The following is a 17,548-nucleotide window of genomic DNA, read 5'->3' as shown; positions in this document are numbered from 1 at the left end:
ATTTTTCTAATTGAAAAGAGGAACTCAATCCATTGCATGATCCTTGCGGACCCATTACATTCTCTTGATAGTGATTTTAGCTCCTTTCTGGGATCCATTACTTTTATTACTGCAGCGTTTGATACACCTGATTTTAATATTTCATCAGTTATGAATTGGACTCTTGTTTTTATATCAAATAAGGCTGCAAGAGTCAGTCCTTTCAAAAACACTCACCCATAGGTCACCAGACTAAAATAAGCCCCCCTTATATGTTGCTCCATTATTATTCTTTCACTATGGAACAATATTTTTTTTCAATGATTTCTGAAAACTGAAGCAGCTGCTCTGAAAGACCTTTATTTCTCAGCAAAAGAAAAATATTGCTTATAAATGCCATTGAATCAGCTTTGAAGTGAAATTTGGGTATTGATAAGGAAAAAATCGAATGTTATTATGAGAAAATAACTGGGCAGAAGGAAAATTACAATGTTATCGTGAAAAACACCTAACATTCACACATACCGTATGTGTGTATGTTATCTTACGTGAAAATTCAAATTAGCATTGGACGAACGACGAAAATTAATGTTTTCCACCCTACTTTCCGCATCATTAAAAGGTTTTCGATAAACAATCGCTCGGATGTCGGTCAAAGAGGAAAAGAAAATGAATATTCTGACTGAGGAACCACACGAAATCGGGGCAATGAAGAGAAAAATCCCATTGAAATTTCTGAGGACACATCTAAAACTATTTTAATGGGATGAACGGTTCGGTAGATTTATTTCTCTGCAACCCTGGGGTGGAGGCGGAATCCCCAAATGAAAAACAGAACCCAGGCCGCTTGGAGTTAAGGGGGATTTTTCAGGGCGACAAGGATTTTTCAAAGAACGTGTGAAAGGAGAAGTTAACAACCGATAAATGGAGTGATTGAATTGAAATTAGTAAAGGTCAATTCGTACTCTCCTTAAACACAAATAATTATATAGGATGCGTTGAAATCATCATCCTATAGGGCTTATACGAGGATGTATTGATATCTAGTTAGCCTAGACCAGTTCCATGCATAAAAAAAATATTGCCATACCATAGTAACGATTAATAACTCATTAGAAGTGTCAATGTGAAGTTTGAGGTTGAAAAAATAAACCAGAGTTACGCAAAAAATTAAAAGAAAGAAGATGTCCACCGAAATTGTGAAAATCGAAAACTTGGAATATTGAGCCTTCAACAAGTACCTGTATTTAAAAGGGTTAAAAGGTAAGCAGATTTACGAAGATATGCTTTATACCCTTGGTGATCAATGTCCTTCGTATGCGACCGTGAAAAATTGGACTGCAAGCTTCAAAAGAGGTAGATTTTCCATTGAAGATGATGACCGATCAAGAAGGCCAGTTTCTGTGTCATTCCCCGAAAATATCGATGCAGTTCATGACATGATTTTATCAGACATCCCCAAATGTTTGAATGTTGACCAAAAGCGTGCAAGGGTAGAAACATTGCGTTCGATCTGTGCTCGATTTGAAAACGATGTAGACTTCTTAAACCGAATTGTTACTATGGATGAGACTTGGGTATATTTCTACGATGCAGAAACAAAGCAACAATCGATGGAATGGCGACACATTGGTTCTCCTAGACTTGAGAAGTTTTGTGTCCAAAAATCTGCTTGAAAAGTTCTTGCTTCAGTTTTTTGAGATTGCCATGGAGTAATCATGATTGATTTTTTGGATAAGGGTAGAACAATAACCGGAGATTACTATTTGACATTACTGATCACTCTACGGGAAAAAATCAAAGAGAAAAGACGCGGAAAGCTATCAAAAGGTGTTTTGTTTTTGCAGGACAACGCCCCTGCACACAAATCTCATGTTGCCATGCAAAAATTCGTGATTTAGGGTCTGAATTACTAGAACACCCCCCTTATTCACCAGATTTGGCTCCATCCAACTATCATCTTTCTCCTCAACAGAAAAAAAGTTTAAAAAGCAGTAAATTTTCTTCCAACGAGGAAGTAATGAAAGATGTGGAGGTCTGGTTTGCAGAGCAAGAAGAAACATTTTTTTTGAAAGGTCTAGAGACGTTGCAGGTTCGCTGTAATAAATGTATCAAATTAAGAGGAGAATATGTTGAGTAATAAAATATTTTGACATTGAAATTTTGTTTGGTTCCATAATAGGCTAAGAATTTGTCAATATATCCTCGTACTTTTGAATATTAGGTTTACGAAATTGTTCCATTCACTTTCTAACAGTAATAGTATAGCTGATCACTTGTCCTACTCGTGCAAATGTTTCTTGGTCCATCTAATCCTCTGATCAATGGGTGGACCAACAATTAATTGTACAGTGAGAGAATTCGATAGGATCGGAAGCAAGGATCAGACCCGTGAGGCGTATGAACCCTGCTTTCCTGTACGTTATTTTTCTAAACCGAAGTGTTGGAAAGAAGGATTTCCGCTGACACGATTGCCATCATCGCCTACCCCAACTAAAATCGTCAATATTCATGTAGGAAAGAGCAGCTACAGAAAAAGCGTATCAGTGTGTGCGATGCCATAAATAAAGCGGGAGCATTTATTTGTAGAAATAATTAGGAGGAGAAGCTATAAATTCTGTTGTTCCAAGGGCAAAAAAGGGTGTATAGTATATAGAGAGACAAAAATGACAGGATCGCTGGATCGTCGAACATCGTGAGCAGAATAATAATGATATTTTCGAACAAGAATCCCAGAGCGTCAGTATCCTTTTCCAGGGACTAGGTTAGCGTTTAGCTAGCTGAAAGGCATACTTTCCACATAGTCTTTTCGTCGATGATGTAAAGATTTCAGGAGTAATCCCAGGAAACCCAGGAAGACATCAAGAATATAATAGTTGAAGAGGTACCCCCAAAACATCCAGTTGTAGGGTGATAACCCAGGGTGTCCTACATGAAATGAGTCCTGCTTTTGTACAACTCACAATCGATTCTTCCAAAATGAAGAATGATTTATGGCTGTTGCAATGGATGCCTTTAGTAGAAGCTATGGGGTGCCCAGATTCCAATGAGTGGAAAACAACGAAATATAAAGAAGGGATTTGCAAAGAATGCAAGAGAAAATAGATGTGCCCAAAAACCTTTGGAGTTAGACGTCAACTAAAAGAAGAAGAAAGAAGTAAGACCTCGAGTAAGTCTAAGGAAGGACTGAGGAGGGAAATAAAACGTTTTGGCGTATAGGATGTGAGCAAGTGTCACCATGACTCATTCTTTGTCGATAACCAGACACCTTCATAATGTTATCATATTTTGCCTTTGAACAAAATAAGCCAAAAACATCCTTAAATTGAACGAATTATTTCAAATGATTCTTCTTCAATAGTTTTTTAAGAAAAATATTCTGTGTCTGTTCTTTGAAGAACCTGTGTTTCCAGAGGATGTTTACTGAATAAAACAAGCGGTAGGTCTTCAATTTATTTATCTGATGTCACGAATATAATTAATATTACAATATATACTGATTTCTTTTCGAATTTTCTTGATATATCTTCATTGGAAAAACATTTGTGGTTTTCTAGAATAATCCAGTTATGGCAGTTTTTCATTCAATGTAATTATTATTTAAATATGGCATCAGTTCCCTGTATTGTGGAGAAAATATTATTAATCATAAAAAATGAAATGATTCAATATTAATTAATTGTAGTTTTCGTTGTAACACAACAAAATACATTTAACAATGCATTGATTCGACGTGTATCACATCCAGATGTAAGAATTTTTCAACTGAGGGTCCCTTGGATCTGAATCCGACCTTTTTTGTTTCATTTCATAGATATCATTATTGTTTCATTAGTTTAGGAGTTGGTTCGGTGTTTTCCATTAACCTAAACTCATTATATTCATATTTCGAGCCTAATGATAGATCATACAGTAGCAAAATTTCTTTCCTTGAAGATTTATATCTCTTGTCCATGAAAACACGAATGTAAAAATGTATTCGTCATAAGAATAAGAGAAAGAATCAAAAGCGCACAAAAATCCCAATCCAAAGGCTCCTCTGACTGGACTGAATCTACACGATTTGAGTAATTTCTTCCTTGAGATTAGCTGAATCTCGTCTTAAAGTCAACTGTTTCTATTAGGATTTTAAATTAGTATTTAAAAGGTACAACACATCAATCTATATTAGACTTCTCCTCTAACCACGGCCTAAAAATAGGAAGTGTCGAGGGGTAATGTGTTCCTGAATTGTAAGCGTTATCATCTGTCTTCAAAGGATATGTTGCCATAACTATTGGCAGTTGGATTTTCACTTCTTTCTGTAAACTTTTTGGTTCGATAATGAACTGAAAATGAAATCAACAAATCAGATGGGTTTTTCACTCACAGTTTTTTATACACTCACAAAAACGTCGTATTCTACTTTTATGAGGTGGCACCCTCTCAGATTGGTTGGTGGTAAAGGTGGTATATATAGTTGCTCATCAACCCATTCGTCTTTTTCTCCAGGTCTTATTTTGCCCCTCACTAAGGACGCCAATTCTCTCTTTTCTGAATTTACAACTTTTCCACGAGCCATGTAAGTTATGGTCTCAGTGAGTGCTGCTTTGGTACTTTTGATGGTAACTTTGCTCCTGTTTTGCACAGATGCAGAAACACCTGTAGTCAAAAACGCCTCAATCAATGCATGGTTGGTACGAAATTCTTGTCGGAATAATCCTTCAGATTATTGAAGTCACATAATTTTCAGTTTTTCTGCTGATATTCAAAGTTCGAAAGATTTTGTTCGGTCAAATTACTTGTGGAGTTTAAAATAAGTTTTGAGGAATATTTTTTGCGAGAAAACATAATAGTGAAAAGGTAAAGACCACATACTGGCAGAGAAAGTCGATACATACCAATGCTCTCACCAGGCACATAACCTCCCCTGTCCAACGTCACTTTGCAAACAACTGGAGCTGATCCAACGCAACTCACTCCAAATTTATGTTCAATCTCACACTTGAACGTATCCTGTCCCGAAACATTCTATTTTAATGAGAAGTATTGTAAAAACACCAAATACCCATGCTTTAAACAGATTTATACTCACGGCAAGACCAGCAGGTTCTAAATTTAGGTCGATGGGGTTCATTACGATGAACACTTGCTGATTCTTGTGGGTGAGTCCATTAGGTTCACGCAAAGCTGTTTTGCAATAGTATTGTACCCAACCATGTTTACCCAAGAAGGTTGACGGTAGACCAAGGGGTAATCCTAATTTGAACGGGAAGCTGTGGATTCCAGGGGACAGAACCTGTGGACCTTGTCCTGGAACAGATATCACTCATATATTGATATGATGAAAGAAACACCAACAGTAGCAGAAACCAATTAATATGATAATAGTTCTTAAAAAATCAAGGTCCCTGTTTATGGCTCATAGACTGGCCAACTGATGAGTCATATCATAAGACGAATAAGGTGAAAAATTTCCCTAAGATCTGTCCCTATTAGAAGACGCCTCTAATGGCTTGGCTCTTGTGAAATAGTTGAAAAATCATGCTATACTAATGTGACACATCATTGGGTAGTTTTTCTGTCGTCATAACATTAGGAGCAAATTGATTGATTCATAAATTTCGAAGAGATCTGTTACACATCAAGGCCGTCGTGTGTATCAGTAAAATTACTCTAGTTCTTCAGAATGCCACCTCCCTAGAAGGAGATATTTAACTAACCTGGTTCTCCGAGTAGCCTCATTCTGAAGTCTATGTAATTTTCTTTATCGCATACTCTCTCTTGTCTTGGCGTCCGAACTCTGACAACTCCTTCACCGACCACGTGAAAGTGAAGACCTGGAAAAAAAGTTTATAAGTTAAAAGCTTCATTATCAAAGCTTGATGTTGAAAGAAGAAATGACGAAAGCACTGACGTGGAGTCAGGAGCTTTTACGCAGTCGTTCAAATTTATAATCAGGGTGGTACTGGGAGCTTCCAAAGTTCCTAGGTTCCTCCAAACAAGAGTTTATTGTCCCAAAACCATCCAACAGTTCCCTACCTAGCTATTGGCTGATTTCGCCAATAGATTTCAAGATTGCTGAGTAATGATCCAAAAGTTCTTGATTATCACATGGTCTTCTTCTCCAAATCTTAGATTATGATATGAAGAGTAGTTTTTTTAACAGATAATATAAACGATATTTATTTCAGTCATTCATTCAATATCTACCAGTAGTCAGCGTCCCCAAGTTTCTCGATAACCCCTGTAGGTAGAAAAGGTGGACTTATTTTAATATTCGGACAACCGATTGTCAAAGAGTTTTTTCATCCCAAATGAAATTCTTTCCGGGGTACTCCGCGAAGAATATTCTTATAAAGGTGTTATATAAAGAAAAATCTCAATGGATATCTGATTAATAAATCAAACGTATTTTAATCTCCCCCGCGAGACCAGGCCATATTAAAATTCGAAAAATTCCAACGTCGAGCTTTAATTGAAAACAGAGTTGGCCAAAATTTGACGTAATAAGGGCGTAAATCAGAGATTCAATGAGGCTAAATTATTGTCGTGATACATTATAATCATTTGATGATAAGATATAAGGTAAACATGTCCACCCTCACTATAGTTTTTCATTCAGTTTATTGTATGAGCAATCAACAACGAATATTTCATATGGCATATTCGTTTTTCCTCAACAGTCCTTAAAAGCTCAAAATTGTGTGAATTTCCGACCTACCAGCATGATTTGTGTTGCACATCGAAAATGTTTTCTCTTCATATTTTGGTTGTATTCTCATAAACTGTGTATCTCATTGGAAATTGAGGAAGAGTCTCCAGTTGAAGAAGCAACGCTTCTAGTAATAAATTTCGAAATTTCATCGATCTTGGTGTGACCGTTCGGTCTTTTGAATATAATAACTGACCCCATTATTCAATGAGATTGGTTGAATATTTGTGTAGAATTTCCTTCACAATAAAAGCCTTGTACAGTAGTTATCTGTTTTTGCGATTAGTAAATGCCTTCTTAAAATATACTGTTTTATCGTAAATTTATACAACCTATTTCGAATATGGCAAAACTAGCTTGTACTGATTTAAGTTACAAGTTGAAATACGAAAGAAAATCTCAAAAGTTTGTTTTTTCCATAATGATAATAGTCATAATTCATTGATCTTTTTAGACATTTACATATAAGCGAAAAAAGAGAAAAAAGAAGAGAGTTAAATACACAATTGTTAGACTCGAAAAGAAATTAATAACAGATGCATTAAGTAATAGAAAGATTACTCGCTAGTTTGACTTTGGTTTCCTTCTAGAATTCATTAAACCGATTGGTGTTATGTATGAGAATATAAAATAATTCTTCTCTCATCGTATTATAGCCACGAAATCTAGAAAGCTCGGCGAAGGCATGCTCATTTTCTTCAACATAACTAAGCACTTAAGGATAAAAATACAATCTATAGAGGAAGGATGCTATTCTCCATAAATATTGGTAGGGTACAAAGACCTTGAAGCGTATTTAAAAACATTCGCAATATTCTGTACCGAATTACAAAAACTCTTCCTATTCCGATGAATAACAGTTGGAATAGGCTCGAATAGGTCAAGTGTCAGAGGATGAAAAAAAAACTTAAGACAGTATTCAACAAATTTTTGCTGATTTCATCCACAAAGTTCAACAGAGCTGTAAGTATAAAGTATTTCAAGACTTGTAGATACTGAAATAACCTTTTTGTAGTTAATAGTTTAATAGGCAGACCACGTACCAATCTCCACACACATATCAATATTTTCATTCATTTGATATTGAAGGGAAAGGTCTTGAATTTTGAGTTGGTCAATTTAAGTGAACATTTATGTATTATGACATTGAAACCATACACCTACACTACTCAAATTATGCAAGAGCAAACCAAACCTAAAACGTCGGTTCTTCAGTCATCAATTTCAGCGACAGACATTAAAGTAGGACACTGGAGAAAATGCAACCAACACCTCTTGCACTTGCTGAAGAGAGGATCCCAACAAACGTAAACATTGATTGACAGATAGTAGTTGCATCATAGCAAAAGTACTCACCAAGCGTGGGTGTATCATCCTGTAGCTCGATAAGGACCCTGCCTGACAAAAACTGTCCTGGGAAGTACAACAAAGACGTATTATCGAAAAGTATCAAGAACTTCAACAATTTTCGAGACATATTAATAACATTATTCGATTGAGATTAACACGAAGGTAAATTAACTTTCCAGTGGTCTATGGTACTAGGCGTTCTACCTGCGTGAGTACTAAGAATTGCTTTCGCTCATCATCTTCAAAAGGTGGGGAAGGCTGCCTGGCAAGTTCAGCAGTGGCGGAGATATCCTTCGAATGGAATTACCATAGGTTTAAAGAGATTTCTTTTTACACGTTCTCTCACGATTGAACCAATCCATTCAAGTCTTCATTCCCATGAGACTCGCTGTACAGCCATAAAAATTAACCGATTTTATTCAATGATTTACTGTAATGAACCATTGGGATCGTATTCACTGATTTCTGACTGAGGGAATTCAAGAAACAGTCCAAAAAATTTGTGGAAAAGGTCCTATGGATATATGATAGGACAGAACTCAACAAGACTTCAAGGGGTTCAACTACACTATGCATTCCAATGTGTTGTTTCTTTTACTCCTGTTTTTGAGTCCTTAAAATCTGTTGAAACTATAAGAACTGAGAAGATCAGTTTTCCTTGCATGTTTCAAAGATTCTATGAGGAAAAGAAACCAACAAAATGAAAAGTGGATTACTTTTGTTGACCAATAAGATCACTATGTCTGATTGAACCAAGCATCACCAACGATATTTGCAATTTCTTCCACATCCTGTCGATTTCGAGTCTGTTTTGAATTTCTTGGCGTACAGAAATGGCTATCATCCCAATGGAACTAGATTCCCAGGTAGAAAGGAGGCTGTGTATGTCCGTTGCGAAAATATGTGCTCAAAGTATCGTTAGTCGTGAAGTTTTTCTATTAAAGAACTTATGAGTGAAAGTTTGTAGGAATTCTTCAACTTTTAATAGTTTGCGTATACTTTCAAACTGCGATATTCAATTTAAACAGGGTTAGGGACGCAAATGTTACTTCAACTTTCAGTATTTTCAAGAGAACCGTAGGCTGAAAATCATTCCTGGTTGCAGGAAAACTGAAAAATTGTTGCGGAGTTTACCCAGCTGAAAGTTTTCATTTACTGCAAATTTTCCTTAGGTAGGTATATATATTGTGTGAATATTCAAGCAGAAATATCAATGATCAAATGATCCTGCATGCATGATTGATGATATGGAGAAAGAGCTTAACATCTTGAAAAGTACTATAGTATACTGTACAGGCCTTCATATGTGAAGGTATTTTCCTTGAAAAAAAGGGAAAATAAAAAATCTCAGACCCTGTTTGCTAAATGATGCTCAAATTTCGTAAGAATCTCCAAAAGATTCTTAATTCCACGATATGAGTTCAACTTGTCTTGTTCGTCCCATCAGAAGCTAGATTTCAACCAGAAAGTCAGAAACCTGTCGGTTACCTCACCAAAACAAATACAAGCTTTAGACCAAGTTTTCTCCATGCTTCAGCGAGAAGTTACAGAAAAAATCAAGATCATTTCAACGTTTCTGTTCGAAAATGTTCCTCCTGTTCAAATTGCTGTTCTTAGAAAGAGGAAATAATCAGTACCTGCTCCATATCTTCTTCAAAAGCAGTCCATTATCCTGATGGCAAAAAATCTTCAATAAGTATCAGCACAAATTGATGAGAAAATTGATTTTACTGTGTATTTTATAAGTCATTCATGACTTTCGCTGTAGATTCGTAATGCGGATGTATAATTTTCCATCGCAAAACTGCCAGCATTCACAACGAAGGCTGGAATCTTTTTTCTGGGAATGTTAAATGAATTCGATTCGGCTTCGAAAGCGTAGCCGGCAATAAATGTAGTGAAAAAGACAGTTTGTTGTCCTATCACATACGATATATTGTGGGGAGCGGACGTGAATTTCAAAAAAACAGGAACGAGCAAAAACCTACATGTGCCGACTGAAAAAAAAATCGGTGAGAACCGAAGTGAATAGAAATTTAAATTCGGATGAACCTCTGATGCGTCGGAATATTTATATGAACTGAACAATTCGCAATTAAGTATCGGTCATATCGTGGGGTGGTGAAAAAAAAACAGAAAGAGAGGGCACTAATTGGTCGATTGATTCGCTTCTCTTCAGACTCTGTGAATATTTCACTTCCCTCATTTTCACTCATTAGATCTCATTTCAATCATGTCATCGTTCAGAGGATACTTTCAAAAATTCATGACAAAAAAAAATAATGAACAATGTTTTGGACTGAGGTATACCTGGAGCAAAAATTTAAAGCGTCTCAAGGTATAAGATGTAGTTAACCATGGTCCAACAGGGAAGTGAATCTTTGATAGGTATTACTGCAATTTGATGAGAATATTATCCAAAATATCGGTCATTCTCAAAATCGATAGACATCCTTGAAGCAATTTGAAAATTAAAACATTCCAGGCATCTCTTCTTATGATTCTGTTCATTCTCGTTACTACAGAAAGATTGAAATTGAAAATGATCAAATACTAATTTCGTAACAAAAAATTCATAAGAAAGACTGGGTATTATTATTTATTGAGAATCAGACAGCCAACACAAATGACTTCGATTAATTAAGTGAAAACTACTTCAGAAAATACTTTACTTTCAGAAGTTTCAGCGATATTAATCTGAGTGATAAGGGATAAAAAATATAAAAATTATTTAAATTAGAGGGTGTTTGTGACTCATCGCCATCTCTTGGAGCTTGAGTGAACTAAAATTTCAAACATTTAAAATTTCCATTGAAATCTTTTTGAACTATATCAACTTATGGAGTGCAGTTGTGAGGTATATTCACTTCTATTAGAAGTACTGTACAACATGAACTGCAATCTTTGGGCTTTGGTTTTGAGATCAGGCAGATTCAATAAATATTTTGGCAGAAAAAAAACCATGATTTATACGGATAAACAGACAAAATGTTAAGTGATTTCTCGAAATGTACAAAGTTAGAATTATGGAATAAGGTGAGTAGCCACCTATCGGATTCATTTCAGACTAAATTTTATAGTTATCCAAAATGGCGGTTTGTGTATGTATTCAAAAATTTAGTCCCATAAATATCATTTTTACCAGAATTCAGTAAGTTTGTGTTGGAAAATTGTATGCCTTTTATCTTTTCTATAAGCGTGTCTACAGAAAACGAACAAAAAACCTTTCCACAGTATGTTGAATGCTTCAAATGGAGGTTCAAAGGAGAAGCTACTCGTTCAACAGATGATAAGGAATTACATATTTGAAGTAAATTGTAAGTAACTCTAATTCATTTCATTTAATATTAAGACCGAGTTGATTTCTAATATCCACAATTTGAAAGAAACCTAATCTGTTATGTCTGAATTTTCTACTTTGTCGAAGGGGCAAGGCTCTTCTTACAATGGTGATGGCCCTTTCCCAAAGTTCTACTCAGTTAGCTGTGGTTTCTACCAATGGATAAGGGTGCCCAACGATCTAGAATCTGAAGTCTCCAACTCCAACTATACCGTGAACAGAACGGCCTGTAATTTCTACTGGATTTTCTTGTTTCTCACACATACGATGGTTGGATTATAACTGCAGATTAATTCAAAGAGATCAAGGTAAATAACATTACGAAATGTTGCTCACTATTGACCATACAGTTACTCTTCATGCTTCAATCATCAAAACTTTTTAATTAGTCTTGTCACAGTTTGTACCAGCTTACCGCCTGGTGGGATTTAGTTTCTAAAAACACCTTTTGTTACGAGTGTATACTTGAATAATGTGATCCTGTAAAACTTATTAATTTTTTTGTGTGAATTCTAGAAACTGGAGTTTAGAAAAAATTGTCATCGCTGTTTATGGGGTACCATTAGGATTAAGATGAGGATTCAAAAATACTCAAACCAAACGGATGCAGAAAAAGGTTTTAGCCAAGGTAAGAAGTTGCTATTATGCTATCATTCTTGAATCATAACTAATATGAAAGGCTATTTTGTTTTTTTGAAACAATTTTGTATTCTCGTCACATTCAGAATGATAGATTTTTAGTCAGCGTTGAGGAATATCCCTTTTATATCTTTTATTATATAAAACGATAAATGACTTATTTTAAAACTTCATGGTTGCGTTCACAAACTTTCTCTGAGAATAGAGTATGAGTATGATCAAGCTCAGAGAATATACTCTGAAGAAGACATTTGAAAATGCTTCTTGTAATAGGAGCTTACTCTACATACTCTAGTTTGTGAACACAACCCTAGAATTCTCTTGTTAAAAAACCAAGAATGAAAAAGAATAGTTTTGAACATAATTCTGATTGGAAGACTATGTATTTAATTTATATTAGTTGAGTTTTTTGAATTCTGAAGACAAAAGAAGTGTCGTATGGTATAGCATAATAATTACTTTCAATACATTTCATTGGAAATAGAGGAAGGAGGGTTCTAAGATGCATTAACTATTGCTTGAGTTTTTTTGGATGTGAATGTGTGAATAATTTGGGAAGAAAATTAGACGAAAAGAAGAAGGGAACAGAATTCCTTTTTTCTAATTCCTACCAAATGTTTAATGGAAGGTTTGTGTAAACTTACGATGTCATGGGACCTTGTTTGTAGAAAAACACTTATGTACCAAGTGTGTTCATAGAATGTGACCCTATAAAATCAAATTCTTGAAAGTTTTGTTGTCCCAGTTTAGTTTTGGTGCTGGAATAGAAATTGAGCACATTGACCATCCCCTAAACCGGTTTTAATTTCTTCATATAATTCATCTTTGTGACAACTGAAGCATTTTTCAAAGTAGTTTGTTTGAATTCTAGCAACTGGAGTTTTATGAGAGAATGCCAAGCAGCCTTTGCCGTTGCTCTTTATGGTATTATATACCTTTAGAATTAGGATGAGGAGAGGAGAGATACTCAAGCCCAATGGATGCAGAAAAAAGTTAAAGCCAAGGTAAAATACTGTTATTATTTATCATTCTTGGATCATCATTGAGTATTGAATTGAAGTAGAATACTCAAGGCTTATATGAGAAGACTATTTCCTTTCTGTCCTGTAAGAGACATATGGAGATTGATTCAAAATCTTAAAACAATTGTCTGAGCGGTTTCTGAAGAAAAATTCACCAGTAACGAGATTTTAATATCACATGATCCATTAATCTATTCAACACTTAATCATATAATAATCATAATCAATTCTGGTTGTTAAACAACTCCCTCCAATCTTCAGAAACCTCAGATAGTTGCAAAATTAGTCTTGGTAACTTTATCTGAATTTTCTACTTTGTCAATAGGGCAGGGCTCTCTTCCTTACAATGGTGATAGCTGAACATTTCCCAAAGTTCCTCGTGAAATGAATGGGGGTTCTGAATTATGTAGAGCCTGGAGACTCCCAGAATAAAACTGCTGTGGATTTCTTCTGGATTTTCTTCTTTCTCATGTATACAATGGTTGGAATATAACTGCAGATTAATTTGAAAAGGTAAATAACATTACAAAATGTTGCTCACTATACATTTACTCTTCACATTTATAATTTCCAAACTTCTTCATGCTAATTGTCACATACAAATACTGATAGATTTTCAGTCAATGTTGAAGAATATTTCTTTTATATCTTTTCTGTTACAAAATTGTCACAAGGCTGTTTCTTCATATTGAATAATCAATCAAAAATCAAGGGATGTGTCTTGTATAAATTACTCTTATCAGTTTTTCCCAGAATATTTATAAGTTTATTTGTTTGGAATGACATACTTATAGTACAAGGTGCATTTCCATGGGATGCTTGTTTCTCAAATCGAAAATTATGTGTTTCAGTGGGATTTGTTGAATACAGCCAAGAGTACTTCTTTATTTAACATTTACAATGTTAGAATTTTGTTAATGATTTTTTCACAATGTTTATCTTGAAACCATTCCCCTCATAAAAATATGATAGATTTTATCCAAGGGAAATTTCACTTTTTCCAGTTCATTTTTAGAAAATCTTATTGTAATTGCAAGAATGAAGAAGTTGAGAGAAGGAAATTATTTGAACAAATTATAACTCATTTTAAAACTCCATGGTTGTGTCCACAATCTTACTCTGAGAGTAGAGTATGAGTATGACCATGCTCAGAGAGTATACTCCGAAGAAGACGTTTGTGAATGCTTCTTGTAATCAGAGCTTACTCTAATTAAGTTAGTGAACACATCCCTAGAATTCTTTCGTTAAAGAAACCTAGAATGAAAGAGAATTGTTTTGAACACAATCTGATTAGAAGACTTTATTCATTCAATTTATATCAGTTCAGAAGTTTTTTGAAGTCTGAAGACAATAGAAGTGTCCGATGGTATAGCATAATGTGTACTTTCATTTCATTTTATTGCGTATGAAATTTCTCCATACAATCCATCTTTCTGACTACTATAGCATTTTTCAAAGTAGTTTGTTTGATTTCTAGCAACTGGAATTTCAAGAGAATGCCAAGCAGCCTTCGTCATTGCTGTTTATGATATAATATACCATTAGGATTAGAATGAGGGGAGGAGAGATACTCGAGCCAAATGGATACAGAAAAACATTGAGGTAAGATATGGTTATTATTACATCATTCTTGGATCATAACTAATATCATTGAGTACTAAATTAAAGTTAAATACACAGTGCTAATTGTCCCCTGACTCCTCTCAGGTAAGACATATGGAGATTGATTCAATATCTTAGAACAATTTTCTGATTGGTTTCTGAAGAAAAAATAACCAGGCGTGAGATTTGAATATCACATAATCCACTCAACATTTAATCATATTTGGTTTGTTAAACAACTCCTTTCTTCAACTTCAGAAACCTCAGGTAGTCGCAGAATTTCTTTGTGAATATTAAGTGGAACTTATCATAGAGATTATCAAAAGCCATATGCATAATTTTGCAGCATTATTTCTATATTTTTTTGCAATTAGCTGCAGAAGTTTTACACCAAGTTTCTTTGAACATTTAAATTATTGTACTCCTTAATTTAATAATATTCTGTTTCACTCTCATATGGTAAATTTGATTTTAAATAAAGACCGATTTATTATTAACTTCTTATTCCAGATGTTGCAGTATTGTTGCATTTGGTTTGGAGTGAAAATGGGAAACCACCTCCTTTATGCTCTACATCAGGAGACCTAACAATTTGTCAACTTATGGAACTAAGTAATACAAAGAGAAGAATGAATAATAAATAGGAGTAAAACCTCTTCAATTTGCTGTGCCTTGAAACAAGGAACTTAATCAGAACCCTTGGCAGAAGTCATTTATTGAAGAATGTTTTGGACTAAAATTTGCCTGGAAAAAATATATATAGTTAGTTCTTTCATATGTGAAATTTTTATCAAATGGAACATTTTGAGAATAGAATATTGATATTATTTTATATATCTGATTGTCTATCTATTTTCAAGTTATTGCTTCGATAAAATATTTAAAAGGGTCCAATGTTTTTGTAAATGGAAGCCAACATTGTGGTCATATCCTTCCAAGAGCACTTCAACACAAAGTTAGCTTCTGTTATGTAGGAAGAAATGGCAGTTTGTGAATGGAAGACGCAATAGAGAAAATGGTTCAAGGAAATGTTCAAAACTGTTGGTATTTTCAGTTGAAAAGATTTGTTACAACTGCCACAAATATAAGGACCTTGACATTCCTACAGTTTGTAAAGTGCCTTGTATAAGAAACCAGCACAGTCTCTTTGTCGCACCAAAACACTGTTGATAACTGACTGTCATAAAAGAAAATTTTTTTTTGTAGGCTAAGGTATTAATTTCGGAAATAATGACTATATTCTCATCCCTTGAAGTACTTTCAGATTTGAAATACAATGTTTGAGAATAAAACATGTTGTTTTGATAGTAAAACCCTTCATTAAGCAATTCTACAGTCAATATATTAATTCCCAATTGAAGCAACTATTGACTTACAATTAACATGCATTGAAATAGTGAAATGTGGGTTGCTTTTGATTGATAAATATTTTTATTGATTTTTATGCTGATATGTAACTTGGATTCGAAATGGAAAATCAGAAAAAGAAAACTTACCCCACAATCCTTTACTTAGTAGGTACACAGTCAATAATTTTCTACTAACCCTGTGACTAATTCACAACAATAGGTGAAGGATAATGAATTCAGGTAAGCTTGGGATATTTTTATTGACATATTTATTAACAAAATTCCATAAATACTGTGGAGTAGATCTAATTAAATCCTAAAAACTAACAAGTTTAAAACGATATGCGATTGACGCGCCATCTAGCATCTGACAATGAAAATTCTATGACAGCCGTGCAGATTCCTTCTCAGTTTTGCTACCCACTTAGTTTAGTTCAATAAACACCTGCTAGGTGGCGCCACCCGTCCACATAATACTCACTGTCCGACTCCTCCAGCCTTTAAGTATAACACTTTTCAATGGAATTTCCAATTGGGCCCCGTGCGCGGCCATGGACGGATCCTGGAGCGGTGGTAAGTTGTTAGCGGTAAGTCCTCGAAGATGGCTACCCCCGTAGCTGTCTTGGGGCACGCAGACTTCGACTTCGAGGTCAAGTACACCTAGTGGCTTGACCTTTGAAGTGGCGTAGTCGACTTCTGCGCTTACGATGCGCACGTGTTGCTGACTGAAAAATTTTAAAATAATGAAAAAAAATTTCCGCCATATTTGTTATGATGTGTCACGTGGTCGGTTTGGTTGGATTACTTTTCGAACGGCCCCCGTATATTCTGAACAAAATATTTTTTGCTTGCCCCCGTATAAATTCGGAAAAATACTTTTTGGGCGACCCCCGTATAAATTAAGGTCGAAATACTTTTTTGGTTGCCCCCGTATATTCAGTCCCGATTTCGACCGGCTCCGAGAGCGCGACGGCAGCGCCACATTTTCAGTTCATTTTGACCACATTTTGCGGCAAAGTGCTGAACTAACGGCAAAATCGCCTACTAATTCTGACCCCTCAGGATTTCGCTGGCATTTCATGGGCATATGCATGGGAATTTTATGAAGGAAATTTTTACTCGAATGATTTTTTTTTTTGCTTCCAAGTGAAAGGGGGGTTTTCAAATAAGGTGAAATCAAATTATTTCCTCGTTTTTTCCAGAAATTTCCGAGTTCTTCGCGATTCAGTGGGATTTCAGGCAGATGGATGGGAAGGAAATTTTTACTCGGCTAGTTTTTTTTTGACTTTCACTTCACGTGGGGTATTCCAAATAGGCTCAAATCAAATTATTTCCTCGTTTTTTCCAGAAATTTCCTAGTTCTTCGCGATTCAGTAGGATTTCAGGCAGCTGCATGGGAAGGAAATTTTTACTCTTAATTTTTTTTTTGTCTTTCACTCCACGTGGGGGTTTCAAATAAGGGGAAATCAAATTATTTCCTCATTTTTTCCAGAAATACTAGTTCTTTCTTAAAACACTCCTAGAATGTGAAAGTTTGTAAAAATTTCCTTCATAATAGTCCCACAAAAAATCC

At 35.0% G+C, this 17,548-nt stretch overlaps 1 protein-coding gene across 2 annotated transcripts; it reads right to left on the bottom strand.

The window, feature by feature from the left end:
* Nucleotides 1–4,093: 4,093 nt before the first annotated feature.
* Nucleotides 4,094–8,253, bottom strand: LOC123321480 (arrestin domain-containing protein 4). 2 transcript variants are annotated; one of them, XM_044909112.1, is made up of 6 exons: nt 8,030–8,253; nt 5,682–5,798; nt 5,054–5,271; nt 4,860–4,989; nt 4,367–4,620; nt 4,094–4,307 (listed from the first exon to the last, which is right to left on the bottom strand). In XM_044909112.1, exons 1-6 carry the CDS (start codon nt 8,148–8,150, stop codon nt 4,137–4,139), a joined length of 1,011 nt encoding a protein of 336 aa, XP_044765047.1. In that variant the 5' UTR covers nt 8,151–8,253; the 3' UTR covers nt 4,094–4,136. The 2 variants fall into 2 exon arrangements, with proteins under 2 accessions (XP_044765047.1, XP_044765049.1); XM_044909114.1 differs by having other exon boundaries at nt 4,860–4,974.
* Nucleotides 8,254–17,548: the final 9,295 nt, after the last annotated feature.

This window comes from Coccinella septempunctata, chromosome X (assembly GCF_907165205.1).
Source record: "Coccinella septempunctata chromosome X, icCocSept1.1, whole genome shotgun sequence".
Taxonomy (NCBI): Eukaryota; Metazoa; Arthropoda; class Insecta; order Coleoptera; family Coccinellidae; genus Coccinella; species Coccinella septempunctata.
The sequence above is the reverse complement of the archived record's forward strand: the minus strand, read 5'-3'. Positions and strand labels throughout refer to the sequence as shown.